This window comes from Neoarius graeffei, chromosome 21 (genome assembly GCF_027579695.1).
Source record: "Neoarius graeffei isolate fNeoGra1 chromosome 21, fNeoGra1.pri, whole genome shotgun sequence".
Classification (NCBI taxonomy): Eukaryota; Metazoa; Chordata; class Actinopteri; order Siluriformes; family Ariidae; genus Neoarius; species Neoarius graeffei.
In genome coordinates, this window is record NC_083589.1 from 40,044,233 (window position 1) to 40,061,384 (window position 17,152).

A 17,152-nucleotide genomic window follows, 5' to 3' on the forward strand; every position below is an offset into this window, starting at 1 on the left:
CTAGCTCAAATTTGATAATCCAATATACATTGGGGGACCTTTACTGTCAAATTTTAATTATACAGTTACCGTAAATCCTCTAATACTGGCCTGTATTCCATTACTGGCCGGGACTCTAATATTGGCCGGTCTCGCTGTCGGAGGAGGTAAATAATGGCCGGACTCTAATACAGGCCGGGGCTATAACCAACGATGTTTCTGAGATCATAGTGGCCTTACACAATCGTTCCGATCTGAAAGACAATTGTGATCAGTGGCGCCGCCAGGCGTATGGCCGTAAGCACGAGGCGTACCTTGGGGAGAGAGATATATTTTTTTTAATTATAATTGTTACCTGAATGCTTTGGCAATGCAACATAATTTGAGAAAGAAAGAGAGAGAGAGAGAGAGAGAGAGAGACGTGTGTGTGCCGGCGCATTTGTGTGCTTCAGGAGTGGGTGGGGTGTGCGTGACCAAGAAAGCTCATTGGTCAATGCAGATATACTTTTCTTGCACCACTGAGATTCTCTCCAGTTTTGAGAAACGGAGACAGACAATCGTCAGTAGTCAGAGCTTGTGCGAGAATTTATTGAGAAGCGAGTCAAAAATGAGTAAACGAACCCTGAAACAAACGAGCTTGTTTCAGACTTTTACGAAAAAGTCCAAAAGCAGTGATCCAGGGGCGTCATCTGCTTGCCAGTCCTCTCCAGTATCAGCTAGTAACACGGCACCGGCAGCTTCCACTCCTCCGCAACCGAGCAGCAGTACGCTGCAGCTGGATGCGAGCTCAGTTCCTTTGAGGGAATTGCCTTCATCTAACTCTGAGTTTGAAACTAGCCATACATCCAGTGAATTTCATATAAGAACACCTACATCTCCCCATGTCCCTTACGATCAGAAGTAGATGGTTGCTCCACCTTGCTGACAAATGAGCCATCAGATAGCTTTACTAATGAGCCACGAGTCAGCCCGCTATCACTGACATCAGATTTATCAGACATAGGTAAACTTCAACCAGATGCCTTAAAATGTGCACCGGACTCTGTAAAGCTCAATGTCCTACAGAACCGCTTCAAACCAGACAGAGGGTGGGTGGCTCCTTCTACTCTGATTTTCGGTAAACTCAGAAAAATACCCGAGGGGTTTTTCAGCGAGTCTCTGTACCCCACGTTGCGCTACAGTGTGTGTCAGAGTCGTGCGTGCGGTAGTGCTGAGCAAGTTCACTAGATTCTAATCGAGGCTATAAAGAGTTTATTGTTTATTGTCGTGTGTAGTTCACATATATTGTTCAAATATCAGCCTGTGTTCATGGAAGGCTATTGTTCAATTTCAAGTTAAAGTTCTATCGTTGTTTTGTGTATAAGCCTATAGATCGACTCTTCATAGAAACTGCAGCACGCAAGCGTTTTTTTTTTTTTTGGGGGGGGGGGGGGGGGGGGGGGATTACACCGCTAGTGCGTACCTTACAGTTCAACCCTGCAGGCGCCCCTGATTGTGATTACCGGTAGGTCTGGTGGTAACCAGGCAACCAAGCATCAACCTATTTTATAGGTTCAAATAGACACAAAATCTCGTTTTTATTCATTCCACTGGTAGTCTGTTTTGCTCAAATAGAAATAGAGGCCTGCCTCTAATTCTGGCCTCCTTCCAATAATGGCCTGGACCAAGATGCACTTGAGTGAAATAAAGGCCCCGGCCTATATTAGAGGATTTACGGTAACCTTATCTACCTTGTACCTTGTCCAGGTCTTCAGTTGTCATCAGGTGACGGCTCTGCCTGCTCACATTTTTTGCGTTCGTTCAGTGCAGTTAACAAGCGGTGACGCCACTTGTTGCGATCTAATGCTAGTCTCGCACCATCCGAGATGCTGCAATCGTCACCCAAGAGGAGCCGGGGGTCTTGTTCTAAGATCTTCAACAGGGATAGCCTGGGACGCCCAACGTGTCAAGACCCATGAGTGGGCAACCAGTAGAGGAGACGTAACGGGAGCCTTTCACTTGACATTCCAGCCACATGGCCGAAGTAGAGGAGACGTCGATGACTGACTGATGACGGTTGTTAGTGTGGAGCACCCAGTTCTTCTCCTTATCTCGCGGTTTGAAACGTGGTCGTAAAATCGGACATTCAAAATCCTTCGTAAGCAGTTGTGATGGAATGCATCCAAACGCTGTAGTTGTTGTTTAAGAGCCCATGTTGCACAGGCATTGAGCAGTGTCGTGATTACTCCGCGCTCGTAGATTGTAATTTTGGTGCTCAGTGTGATCCATATATTATTCAAAGCATTAAAGGCGCTAGAAGCTAGACCCAACCTGGTGGTCATCTCTTTATCGGTTGAGCCATCACTAGAGATCGTGGCTCCCAGATAATGGAAGTGATTTACTTCATTTCCCATTTTAACTGCCTGATACTATACAGTTAAAATGGGGAATGAATTCTCATTTTGATTGATTATCCTCCACATCGGTCTCTATCTGATGTAAAATTCACTTTGTGGTATTGAAACATGAGCCTTATCGTTGTCTTTTCCAGGGCTGTGAAAAATCCGCGGAATTCCGCGAATTTGGCCGCCAAAAATATCATTTTAGTAAATCATCTAATTTTGCAATAAAAATTGGGGGGGGAGGTTTCTTTTGCGACAATGACAGACCGGTTTACGGCATTTGCGCCATGCTTACAAACCACGGCGCAAATCTTGTGCTCTTTAAACACGCTTTCGATATCAATGGTTTTGAAAAGGAGAATTTCGCGGTATGTCCGTGTCATGGAGGGACATCGCTCAGAGGGAGGACGGTGAGACCGACGATATCGAAAACATTTAACAAGGAAAACGGCATCAAAAATCCATGGAATTGGCGATGGCTGGAGTTTAAAGGAACAGTCCACCGTATTTCCATCATGAAATATGCTCTTATCTGAATTGAGACGAGCTGCTCCGTACCTCTCCGAGCTTTGTGCGACCTCCCAGTCAGACAGACGCAGTCAGACGCGCTGTCACTCCTGTTAGCAATGTAGCTAGGCTCAGCATGGCCAATGGTATTTTTTGGGGCTGTAGTTAGATGCGACCAAACTCTTCCACGTTTTTCCTGTTTACATAGGTTTATATGACCAGTGATATGAAACAAGTTCAGTTACACAAATTGAAACGTAGCGATTTTCTATGCTATGGAAAGTGCGCACTATAATGACAGGCGTACTAACACCTTCTGCGCGCTTCGGCAGCGCATTGATACGGAGCTCAGATATCAATGCGCTGCCGAAGCGCGCAGAAGGTGTTAGTACGCCTGTCGTTATAGTGCGCACTTTCCATAGCATAGAAAATCGCTACGTTTCAATTTGTGTAACTGAACTTGTTTCATATCACTGGTCATATAAACCTATGTAAACAGGAAAAACGCGGAAGAGTTTGGTCGCATCTAACTACAGCCCCAAAAAATACCGTTGGCCATGCTGAGCCTAGCTACATTGCTAACAGGAGTGACAGCGCGTCTGACTGCGTCTGACTGACTGGGAGGTCGCGCAAAGCTCGGAGAGGTACGGAGCAGCTCGTCTCAATTCAGGTAAGAGCATATTTCATTATGGAAGTACGGTGGACTGTTCCTTTAAAGTCGGTAGTGAATGAGCACATACGGAAGATAAAAGAACCAGGGAAAGCTTACTGCATCTTGTGCCATCAGGATGTGAAGTACGGTTCTGGTGGAAGAACGCGTTTGGTTGACCATGTTAAAGGAAAAAAACATGCGGAATTGGTGAAATTGAAGCTGTTGAACTATAGATTACCAGGTAGACCATCTTGTTCACATTTATATATTCAATTAATTATAATAATAATAATAATAATAATAAACAGTTCAAATTAAATGGCATGGTTGAGAAAATATTTGCTTTCAGGAGATGCTTCAAATCTATCAATATACACAAAATCTGTTCAGCTTCTGGGGCCCTGTGGGCCCCAGGCCCCCGGCTCCTGGGGGGCTGCTCCTCCCAGACCCCCTGCTAAAATTGTTTCCTCGGATTTTGTCATTTCTATTTCACAGTCCTGCTTTTCACTGATCGCTGTCCACTTTTACATCTGTAGAGAAAGAACTGACGTTTTGTTCTGTCGGTTAAACTTTCTGTTAGGCTGTTAAACATTTTGAAACGGTCGTCTATACAGTGTAAAAGCGCTCTTCTCTGTTTTTGATTTATGATATGACAGCGCAGGGGCGACACAGTGGTTAGCACGGTCACCTCACAGCAAGAAGGTTCTAGGCTCTAACCTTGTAGCTGACTGGGGTCTTTCTGTGTGGAGTTTGCGTGTTCTCCTCATGCCTGTATGGGTTTCCTCCCACAGTCCAAAGACGCGTATATGAGGTTAACTGGCTGCTCTAAATTGCCCGTCGCTATGAATGGTTGTTCGTCTCTATGTTAGCCCTGTGATAGATTGGTAACCTACTCAGGGTGTACCCCATCACTCAAAGTCAGATGGGATCAGCTCCGGCTTCCCCCATGACCCTGACGGATAAGCGGTATACAAAAGAGATGGCTGGATGACAGGGCCTGTATATTGTGCTCAATTTGAAAGCCGGTATCTGATTACAAACTAAATTAACGATGTCCGTTTCAATATGTCACAGCTATCCAGCAAAGCATAACGTTTCAGTCAAAACTTTTTTTTTTCTCCTCAGATACAGTGACCTTTGATAGTTTTTGCAGACACATATTTATAAAATCGGTCCATTTCTTGAAGGGAAAATAAAAATATACCACAAAATAAAAGAGAATAATCTGGCTACACTCTTTGTGCAGATATCTCTTTTTCTACAGTAGGACTCTTGAGGTTCTTTTGCGCAATGGAGTGCTCACGCCAGATCAGACAGGTCTTTCTGTAGTGTCCGAGGCCATCTCAGGTCTGTGGAGCTCTCTACCTTCAGAGCGAAGGGCAGAAGCACAGCAGCAGGCTCTCGACCAGAGCTCTGTCTTATGGGAAGGCCAAGCTGAGATCAGCGCCTCACCTCTCACCAGCTTAAATCCATCTGCAGCTTGTGTTCTTGAGGAGGTAAGGAGTGATGCTGCAAATTTGGGTTTGTTTCGAAAGCCATTTGCACTGCCGTTACACTTTCAGTATCCTTCCTTAGTTACAAATGGCTATTGATAGCCCTCTGTTTTTCAGCCAATAGTTCTTTCTCTGTGCTTTCAAAGCCCTGAGCCTAGACTTTCTTTAACACCATTAATTTTGTTAATATGTCAATAGCAGGGTCTGCTAGCAACATAAACAGGATCCTTCCTGCAAGGCCCCATCCAACATGAAAGTTGTCTAGAGGACATCAGAGACAAGAGCACAACAGTCGAAAGCGTGCACGATTTCCGTCTCGCTGTGCCACTAAGGCTACATCCACACGACAACGGCAACGAGATGTTATTTAAAAATATATCGCGTCCAAATGGGCAACAATCAGTAAAATATCAGGTCCATATGGCAACGCAACGCTTGCTGAAAACGATGCAATACACATGCCACACCTCTAGGGGCGCTGTAAGACGGTCCCTTCGGAGACACCAGAACAATAGAAGAAGTAAGGACGCATGCGCATAAACTATTATGCGCGAGACTTCATATTAGCCACAAAGTCAGAAAAATCTGTTCGTAAAATTACATTATAATGACCAAATACAATGAAAAGTATTTTTCCAGTCTCACCTGTGAAAGGTAATCCCATGTGATCTCGTTTGGACGGCAAACCTGTTGGTACAGTTAAACGCAGCTAATCTTTATTCTCCGCTTTGACCTCTCCAATATGGCGGCGAGGATGACGTATGATTCTATGCGGAAGGCGGCGTCTTTAATGGTCCGGAATAAATTGAATACTACACGTTGATGGATTAATTTGTTGTTTCTCACCTGTGAAAGGTAATCCCATGTGATCTCGTTTGTACGGTAAACCTGTTGGTACAGTTAAAGGCAGCACATGAATCTTTATTCTCCGCTTTGACCTATCCAATATGGCGGCGAGGATGACGTATGATTCTATGCGGAAGGCGGCGTCTTTAATGGTCCGGAATAAATTGAATGCTACACGTTGATGGATTAATTTGCTCCTCTACGCCCTTTTTGAGGAATGTATTGTCGGACTTAAATCAACATCTGAAGAGGTGAGATCGCTCCTTTTTTTCCCTATTTTTGCTGGCGGGATTGACTCTGCCCTAAGGGCAGAGTCTCTCTCTCTCTCACTTTGCACCATTACACAATAAATATTCACAGTGAAAATATTTTGTAAGCGCGTTTCATGAACCAAGTTATAGGATTTGTTGACAACTCGCATCGCATCGCAATGAGAAGATCATTGGCACTACTGGTGTTAAGAATCAGACCATTTCATAAATGAATATTTTGCTGTAGAGCTGCAGTGTTTGTACAATTGCATGTTTTTGCTTCACTATTACTGTCACTGTTCTGCTTCTTGCATTACTACTGTGAACTAACACTGAACATAATAATAATAATAATAATATCCAAGCTCGTGTTTCACTCTCACTAGTGCTCTGTAAGGCTTTTTCCTGGTGATATCCTGGTGATATTCGTTACACTTCTACCCGGCGTGAAGCACTCACAGTCATGTGGTTGTGACGTCATTGTAAACAAATCCGTTTTACTCATCCAGATGACTTCACAACGGCAACGTTGCCAGATCTTTCCACTCTGGAACCCGTTCTCAAAAAGATTGCGTTTTGGGCACCCAAAACGCCGGTGCCGTGTGGACGCCAGGCCTAAACGATAAGCAATTGTATCGGAGTCACCTGAATCCGTTGCCGTGTGGACAGGGCCTAAGCTTGCGACTTCAGCCATTCACTTCATCGCTCTTTCTCAGGTTTCTGCGTTGCCGTGTCACTCCGTCCTCGTGCACAGGGCTGCAGAACTGTGTCTTCAACATTCTGATAATATCACAGGAGAAAACTGACCACTTCTGAAAACACAAGACATTTTTGATTTACAGAGGTGGACAAAGTACCCAAGTTTATTGCTTAAGTCAAAGTACAGATCCCACTGGTTAAATGTTACTCTGATACAAGTGAAAGTTGTCCAGTCAAATTTTTACTTAAAGGATATGGGACATGGATTTTTTTCTGGGTATAATTATGTATAAAGGACATAAGAAATGCCATCTAAATCACTGCAGGGCGTCAAAAATGTGAAAATCATCACATTATTCAACTTTTTTATACATCAGCGTAAAACAATGATTCGTTAATTAGCTAAGCGGTCACGTGACCCGTGACGTCACAAAAACTTTTCAAGGAGCCAGCGCTTGGGAATCTAATGTAAACAGGTTACCGAAATGGACACCATCGACAGTGACATTCCCGATGTTTCACAGAGATGTGAAGTTAGACCCTATCAATTCGAACCGATAGCTGGAAATTCACATGAACATGGATCTTGTCTTTACTCTGACGGGTCAGATGATTCTGAGAGTGAGAGTTCATTCAATCCCCATGAAACTGAAAGCGGTCGGCTCGATAACACTTCCTGCTAAGTTAAAAACAATTCTGCTCAAAGGCTAATGATCTGTTGAAAGAAGTATTATTTTTGTATCATACATTGAAAGTTCATCATAGATCGAGCTAAAGTCCGTTGCAAGCTAGTTTTTTTTGCTGATATTTTTCGAGATTGATTGAGATACAATGCTTCCAGAGTCCGAGATGAAAACATTCAAAATGGCGAAACGAGTCAGAATTATGATAATCAATAATTGATACACCCAAAATTATAATACTAATCCTTACCGCATGAGGCCCATGGTAAAACCACACTTCCAGGAGGGGCTGCCGTCTGCCTCCCAAGCCGGCCGAGAGCGCTCCTCGTCGGGCACGGCCAGGCGGGTGAATGCCCTGGTCCGTCCGCCCTGTCTAAAAAATAATGGTACAACTCCGAGTGAAGGTATCAATGCGCTGCCGAAGCGCGCAGAAGGTGTTAGTACGCCTGTCATTATAGTGCGGACTTTCCATAGCATAGAAAATCGCCACGTTTCAATTTTTGTAACTGAACTTTGTTTCATGTCACTGGTCATATAAACCTATGTAAACAGGAAAAACGTGGAAGAGTTTGGTCGCATCTAACTACAGCCCCAAAAAATACCATTGGCCGTGCTGAGCCTAGCTACATTGCTAACAGGAGTGACAGCGCGTCGGACTGACTGGGAGGTCGCAATACACCATGATGTTCAATGTACGTTAAACACTCTAAAAACAAAACAATTTTCTTGTCATCCAAGACACAAAAACTATTTTGTCGCATTCGTCATCATCACGATTCACACTTCTCCATATTCATCTACCTGCTTGTGCTGTACCCGAAAGTTTTTGTGACGTATGATCACGTGACAGCGGCTCTTCCGGTTGTAAAATATGCATATCGGAGCTCAAGCAGAAATGCCATATAATCATCACGAATATAACGATTTTGCTGAATTTAATAGATAATTTTGTATTTGTTGATGCAATTATTTCATATTTTTAATGGAAATAAACTGATATAGTGTGCATTTATGTTTCATGTCCCATGTCCTTTAAGTTAAAGTACTTGCTTTTAAAAATACTTAAGTATTAAAAGTTCTGTCAACGCACTGTTGTATTATTGCTACAACGCTTACAATACCGAATACCTCTGAAGCAACCGACTGGATTTTCTGACTAGTTTGTAGAACCTGTAGAGCTGTAGCGCCACCTGACATGCTAGCAAACTCTCTTCAAACTCGAAATCATATTTGGTAGCTAACGCTACTAGAAAAGAAAGATTTCTACATTCTGTTTATTTGGCAAGATTATACTAAAGTTAGCGTAACTCCGTTTTTACATGCTAACTAACCGTGTCCAAATTAACTAGTAAACGTTGGCCGTGGACAAGGCGACGGCAACTTGGCGGGCAAATCCATAGAAAGTCATTTGACTAACCAGACTGCATAGCTATTACAACGTTATCGCTAGCTCTAAAAGCACAGACAACTTCGTTGCAAGCTTTCTCTTGGAATAAAACGTTTACATACCTCAAAATGCTTCCGCAGGTTGGATGCCGAGTTTTTGCAGGCCGTGATGTGGCCATCAACTGATCGTGTTTAAATAATACTGCTGAGAAATTGAACTTGATTTTATCCAGTCTGTGGCTGTGACATGGCCCTAGTGATTACTGACAGGCTGTCTCAGTGTCACCTGCGAAAAAAAACAATCACGTTTTATAAAAGAAAAGAAAAAACATCCACTTTCAAAGCTGCTTCATAGTAACGAGGACCTTGATAGAAATGTAGTGGAGTGAAAAGTACGATATTTGTCTTTCAAATGTAGTGAAGTTAAAGTCAAAAGTTTCCAGAAAAATTAATGCTCAAGTAAAGTACAGTACTCAAGTAAATGTACTTCGTTACTGTCCACCTCTGTTGATTTATGATCGTCTCACATCCTAAACAGATGCGTTTGAGATTTCTCTGTTCACCAGCAGCTCTGCAGCACTGAAACAGTCACCGGAATATTCACAGACTGACAGGAATGAGATGAGAAATAAACCCTAACTCTCTATTCACAGGGCGCTTCAGACTTTATAAGAACTCCAGGATTTGACATTTCCCTCTTTTGTGTTCATGTTATTGCTTACAGGATCTACTACAGGATGCTTATGATGTGGTGCAGAGAGATATGGATGCTGCTTCAGTAAACGGGTAATGCATACATCATACACAAGTACTGCACATTCTTCGAGAAATGAGTTCTAGCTTTACAATAAAGCAAAACTAAAATCAAATTGCTTTTAAAAGTTAGTTTGAATTATTAAAGCTAAAATATTTTAATGCCAATTACTGTAGTAGTACATCAAACCAAATATCTGATTATTAAATAGTTTGAAATGAGTAAAATCATTTAAAAACTGGCCGAGTATTTTTAGATTTCATTTTAAATGAAATTTCATTATGAGGAATTAGTAGAAATACAGAAGTGATTATAGGAAATCGCACGCGCTGATTGGTCGAGAGATTCGGACTATTTCTCGATAATCGCCTCCAGCAACTCGGCAAAATGGTGGCAAATCGCTGCGTCACTGTAAATAAGGAAGAATTAGAAATTATGAAAGAAAATGCTGTTCCTAAAAGCAGTAAAGATGCAATGAAGTTTGGTCTAAAACTATTCAAAAGTAAGGTGGAATTGTGATTTATTTTATCGATTTCAAAACAAAGTATTTTATGTGACTCAGCGTAGATAAGTGACACAAGTTTGTGTGCATTACATTTGCATACCATTTTTGAAGTTTGAAATTAATATTTTTTAATATGATTTTTTTTTAAATAATCACCCGACTTGTTCAGTATCATGCTAAGTGAATGGAATATATCTGATATACCATGAAAAAAAGTCAGCCAATATTATTATTAACTTTTTTTAAAGATTTTTTTTTGGGCTTTTTTCACCTTTATTGGATAGGACAGTGTAGAGACAGGAAATGAGTGGGAGAGAGAGACGGGGAGGGATCGGGAAATGACCTCGGGCTGGAATCGAACCCGGGTCCACCGGATTTATGGTATGGCGCCTTATCCACCTGAGCCACGACGTCCCCATTATTGTTATACATACACATTCGATGGAACAATTATAGATTTTACAAAAAGTTAAGAACGGGGGAAACTTAACAATATTGAATGCTGATTCTGATCGAATGTTCGGTCAGTCCAGTGTACTGTACAAAGTTCTAACAGTAAAAATGGTACAAGTTTAAAAAGCCTGAACAACAACCCAACTTATATACAAGCTATATACAGGCTGACAGTTCAAGTTCAGAGTTACTTTTGGTCGTAGTTAATTGTTACATTGCAGTTGTTCAAAACAAAAGGGCTTTGCTGAGTGAAGTCCACGAGTGACGTCCTCTTGTAAAAGTCTCCGTTACTTTTTCTCACCTCCAAGTAGAACTTTGACGATATTTCCGCTATTGCTCTCTTTTCCAGTTTTTCAATTTCCGTTGGTCTGTTTTTCTCTTGTAAATATGCGTGACGAATATCCAGTAAAGTTTTGGTAGCCTTTCAGGTGTTCAGCTCGTCTTTCTCTTTAAATCTTCCACTTTTAATGAAGCAAACCTCGCAGCCATGTTTGTGTACAAATTGTTAGTCACTCACTAGCGCGGAAGTTTTACATCTCCGATGTGTCTCTTTTCCAGTTTTTTAATGTCCGTTGATATGTTTTTCTCTTGTAAATACGGTGTGCGTGAAGATGTATAATAAAGTTTTGGTAGCCTTTTGGGTGTTCAGTGCATCTTTAGTTTCAGTTTATTTATTTAGTGCTTAATCCGAGCACTGGATTAACCCCGTCTTCTCTCTCTCTCTCTCTCGGCCGACAAAGAAATGATTGTGCGCATGCACAGCAGAAAAGTTTTGTCATTGGATCTTCACATGAGCTCTGATGTGTGATGTTGTGTTGCCCGTACGTATAATAATTCCTGATATGTCATACAAGTTTTAAATGTTTCATATTCATTTTTATAACCACCTACTGTACATTAATACTTTCTTTCTTACTGATACTGAGCTTCTTTTTACATTTCTTAGGCCACATACAGTGCACAACGTTGAATTACGGTAGTCCTCACTCAGGAATAACGATCGCAGGCTGAATCCTAAATGGTTGATTCTGACTTATGTATGCTCACTACTCTTTGTCAAAAGGTTAAGACTTAAATGAGGCCAGTAAAAGCAGAACATAGGAGTAAACACTGAAATATGGAATTTTCTTTGCCTGTGATTATGTAAATATTACGAAAATTTAAAATCGTATTTAAACAGTGAAATTTGTTCTGGCAGCCCTAAGGGAAATGCATTAAGCCAAGTGTTTTTTCATAATGGATGAAAGTGAAAAGATGATGTCTTAAAAGCAGTAAGTGCATGCAGGAAAAGATGTAGCCTATGGGCTGGAAAAGTCTAAATGCATCTTTCTATAATCACGTCATGACGCACTGAACCGAAATGAAACGAGATGTGTCTAGAGATTCCTAGCCATCACTAGAGTATGGTATATTATGGTACAAGCTTTTTTTTTTTACAGGCACAATATTTATGCCAGTGAATCAGCAACATATGGATGTTATGGTATACTGTACGTCGTAGAAGAAACAGAATTATTTAGAAAATTGTAATCACATGTACAAGAAAAAATAGTCATCTGTTAACTAGTTGATGCTTTTAAAGCCCAGTTTATCGCTTTGCTGCGATGATGATAAGAAGAATCGGTTGAGCTAACCAGAAATAAACAGTCGTAGGAAAGCAACGTCAAGGTATCAAATATAGTATTGAGAGCCAGAAGAACCAAAAGCAGAGATAATACTCATTGACGGAGGCATTTAAAGTGTTCTCTAGTTTCAAAAGAGAAAAGATTGCCAGAGAAGCATCTCCAGAGAGGACTGAGAGAGGGGGGAGATGACAGAGGCAGGTAGATGAGTGGATTGGCAGGGGGAGAATAGTCTCCTCACGTAGCACTCTAATCCAGGATGTCTGCTGCGTCTCGATTGAAGCAATCAATCACTGTCTGTAGGGGATGAGGGGCGGCGCACTCCCTGTAGAACAGGCTTTGGGCACACACCCACATGCAGGATTAACTTCAAACACAAAGAAATAGACTTTGGTAGGCTTTACATAAACATAGACAAGCCTTCACACATTAAAACGCTAGATATGAGCACGTAGGTATGGATATGGTTGAGTGTCAGATGAGGATGCAGGTTGATCCTGCACTGGTTGGTCATGGAGACCATTCCCCTCGCTAAAATCATCCAGACCCTCGCCGGCATCCACCACACACAGCACCAAGCCCTCACTGCACTGTGTACGGAGCAGGAGCAGAGCTTTCAGGCGTTTCTTCAAACCCAGGCAGAGGATCAGCAGGTGCTCTGGAGGATGGTCCAGCAGGCTGGTACTCCAGCTGCAGCCCCAGTGACCACCACAGACCCAGCCCACATCACGCTCACCAAGATGGACCCGCAGGATGATCCACAAGCCTTCATGGAGCTCTTCCGTGCCACAGAAGGGTGGCAGTGGCCAACCTCGCAGTGGGCGGTCCGCCGATTGCCGCTGCAGTCAGAGGAAGCCCTGCTCGCAGCCAAGCCGCTCCCCATACATAGAAAAGTCAATGCGCTATCTAGATTTGACACACATCTGGTGCCTTGCATTGATGAATTGCTTGCTTTTATTCAGTGCTGGACTTGAATAAAGGATATTGGAAGATTCCCTTCACTCCAATATCCTGAGAAAAAAAAGCAACCTTTTCCACTCCGTTTGCGTTACACCAATTTGTGACCTTTCCATTTGGGTTGTTTGGAGCCCCAGCGATGTTTTAACTTCTCATGTACAGAATCCTCCACCACACAGTGCCTATGCCACTGCCTACTTAGATGACCCAGTAATTTATACCCTGTCCACACTAGGGATTTTGTACCGATACGAAACTAATTTCATACCGCAACACCTGTCCACACTAGCAACTATACCGGTACTGTAGCGGTATAACTGTATCGGTACGAAACCCACAAATGTATGGGTTTCGTATCGGCACTGTAGCGCTTCGTGTAGTGTGGACAGATGAAGCGGCTCTGTATCGATACAAATATAATGCGCATGCACAAAGTCACACACCTCAATCGATGTCTTCGCTGAATAAAATAGTGAAGAACGGAGATTCGTTTGTTTCTTTCTCAACTGCCTCGCGCGTTTTATACGATTCGACTGAATAAATGACCACCAGAAATACAGACTGTACACTGACAACAAAAAGCACACACACGTTGTTTCATCCGTACGGAAGCCGAGAGAGGCCCTTCATATAATCCTTTTTTTTAATTCACCTTGTTATCCCGAGATAACATAATTAATTCAGGATCTCAAGAAAACAACACAACTAATTCGAGATCTCGAGAAAACAATTATTTCATGATCTCGAGTAAACAGCTGAGAAATGGTTCATTCAGGTGCGCCAAGAGACTTGTGATATGCTGACTTTGGGGCTATTTCTCATTCTGTATAGACGCAACTTTGGTCATTAGAATGTCTGGAATAATCGATCACCTAATAAGGCAATATTTTGATCAGGGGTTGACACAGGGAGAGATTGCGTCAAGTCTTTTAATAAGGGATAATTTCAAAATTAGTCCGCGGCACCTCCGCAGAAGACTGGCCCGACTTCGTCTCTACCGACGGAGATACAGTGATCCAGCTGAGATCATGAAATAACGGTTTTGTTTTCTCGAGATCTCGAAATAACGGATGCCATATATTCTCGGAAGGAAGTTACTCGGTGTGGCAGCGGGGGCGTGGTCAAGCGCCGGTCTGTGACAGGAGGGCGGAGTCAGGGAAGGTAAGTGGCAGAATCACTACACCTGACGGCAATTAACCCATGTTTGTGTGTCTTCCCAGTGACCGCGCCCTATTTAAGGAGGGAGAGCGAGAGCAGAGGAGAGCTTCCCTGGACGAGACGCTAGTGTGTGTGTCTCTGTATGTTCCAAAATATTGTTAGACTGAAAAGTGTGGCGGGCGGCACGGTGGTGTAGTGGTTAGCACTGTCGCCTCACAGCAAGAAGGTCCTGGGTTTGAGCCCCGGGGCCAGCGAGGGGCTTTCTGTGTGGAGTTTGCATGTTCTCCCCGTGTCCGTGTGGGTTTCCTCCGGGTGCTCCGGTTTCCCCCACAGTCCAAAGACATGCAGGTTAGGTTAACTGGTGACTCTAAATTGACCGTAGGTGTGAATGTGAGTGTGAATGGTTGTCTGTGTCTATGTGTCAGCCCTGTGATGACCTGGCGACTTGTCCAGGGTGTACCCCGCCTTTCGCCCGTAGTCAGCTGGGATAGGCTCCAGCTTGCCTGCGACCCTGTAGAACAGGATAAAGCGGCTACAGATAATGGGATGAGATTAAAAGTGTGGCAATAAAGCCTTTTGTTACACCTGATCTCTGTCCTGCCGTCCTCTGTGTTCCACCCACACGTTCGAACCGGTTACACTCGGTAACCACGGAAACATTTCGCGCACGTGCATTTCAACTACTGTGAAAGAAAACCGCAAACATTTCTCGCTAGTGTGGACAGATGCACTAAACTGTACCGGTATACTTTGTATCAGTACAGTTATACCACTTTCGTACCGGTATAAGTGTGAACACAGCATTATAGTAATGACTGGCAGCAGCACCTACATCACCTGAGCGCTGTCCTGAGATTTTGAGAACGGTGGGGCTCACAGTGTTCATAGTTCATAGCTCATAGTTGGGTGCATGGAATTACGTTATCTGGGCTTCCAGATAACGTAGTTCATGGGCAGGTAGTGATTGTGGCCTGCCTGAGACCCAAGACCAAATAGGGGTGAGGCACTTCCTGAGGCTTGGTGGCGCTTATCGAAGGTTTGTGCTTAATTTTTCGGACGCCACTATCCTGTCGACTGACCTCACTAAAATGGCGGTGCCAGATCCGGTCCAGTGGATGGAGTCGTACAAACAGGCTTTCACCCAGACAAAAACGCTTTTGTGTGTTGGCTCACTGTTGCATTCACCTGATTTTGCTCTTCCTTTTGTTTTACAAACTGATACGTCAGACAGAGGGAGGGGGAGGAGTGTCCTGTGTTATACATCATCTCCAAACTCTTAGTGAGAGAGGTCAAATACAGCATGATGGAGGAGGAGTGTCTGGTCATCGAGTGGGTGGTCCTCACTCTCTGATACTACCTGCTGGGGCACTGTTTCACTTCACTTCCTTCAGTTCCTTGCAATTTATTAACGTGTCTCTTGTGTGCTTGCATGGGAAGCCAGTAAACAGAGAGAGCTGAGAAGCACTAAGCATAACAAAATAGCTGAAAAGTGAAAGTAGCAAAAATCACACACCTTTGTGTTGTCACAAGCCTGCCTCCTGATTTCCCATGAACCAACACATGCTACAACATGCGTACGGTATACTGTACATTTGTGTGTGTGTGCTTTTCTTTAATGTTTTGTTTGTGCACCGTCAAATGTGCTAATATTTGCATTTTCGCTTTTACTTTTGTACAACTCATTGCTGCAATCATTTTAAGTTCTGCCTGCGATGTGGGATTTCTTCTGTGGTGCAAATGCGAGTTAGGATAACATTTCCCTGTGCTGCTGCCAATCCCACAGGCCTGACGCACTGCAGAGCCGTGACCATGAGAAGCTGAGGCAAATCTACAAGAACATCTCAGGCTTCATCAAGAACCACATGGCTGAGGATCTGGAGCTTCCGCAGGTAGGAGTGGCTGAGGTGAGCATACTCGGTTCAAATGTTTTGTATTACAGAACTGAAAGATTTATTTGCTGAACTATTTTGGCCAGTTTATGAATTCAACTTCAGCTTCAAATCTTAACTGTTAAACCTGGTCAGGTAAATGCAGTCAGTCTAGCTAAAGATGTTTCCCTGCTAGCTAAATGCGCTCACAATTTGGGCAAAATTTTGAATAGTTACATCCCATAGTGAAACTCTTTAACATCTGTGATGCTCTTTCGCTGTCACATGAACATCAAAACGGAGAAGTGTGTTTACCCGTACTGTACCGTACTGTTGATGATAGGTAAAGTTTAAAATGTTTAAAGTAACTAATAGTTTTAATAATTGCGTGACCATCAATATAGGTTTAGGAGCAACTGATCAACATCCTTAGCATGGATGGAATTTGTAGAAAATATAGCTACAGCTATAGATAAGAAACAATACGCTGTAGGTGTTTTTGTTGATTTACGTAAAGTGTTTGACACAGTCGTTCCTTACTTCTGCAGAAATTGGAGCATTATGGCATAAAAGGTGTTACACTAAATTGGATGTTATTTAAATAATAGGTTTCAGTATGTAAAAATTAATAATACTGTGTCACATCTTAAGCCTAGGTCACAACCGGACGTACGATTTTTTGGCCATGCGATTTTTGGCGTTTCCCAAATCGCTGCGTTTTTTTGTTCGTGGAGAAAGATGCACGTTGGCCGTAAGTTTGTCTTGCAACCTGAAAAAAACGTAAGCTCCCGTAGAGTTTGTTTGACATGACAAAGAACCTCTGCAGCCGGTCTACGGCTCGAAAATCAGCACGTCACACGCGCGCCCTCCGTGCGTTTCTTGCATGTAGACCAGCCGTAGGAGCACGTACGGCCGGTTGTGACCTAGGCTTTAGAAAAGTAACTTGTGGTGTTCCACA

General features: G+C 43.0%; 1 protein-coding gene across 1 annotated transcript in view; it reads left to right on the forward strand.

The window, feature by feature from the left end:
* LOC132870087 (stimulated by retinoic acid gene 8 protein-like) overlaps window positions 1–17,152 on the forward strand; it is a 32,177-nt gene that overhangs the window by 10,282 nt on the left and 4,743 nt on the right. The window contains exons 6-8 of the mRNA XM_060903629.1: window positions 4,766–5,015; window positions 9,602–9,663; window positions 16,110–16,215. Coding sequence (XP_060759612.1) covers window positions 4,766–5,015; window positions 9,602–9,663; window positions 16,110–16,215 — 418 coding nt within the window. The remainder of the gene's footprint in view (window positions 1–4,765; window positions 5,016–9,601; window positions 9,664–16,109; window positions 16,216–17,152) is intronic.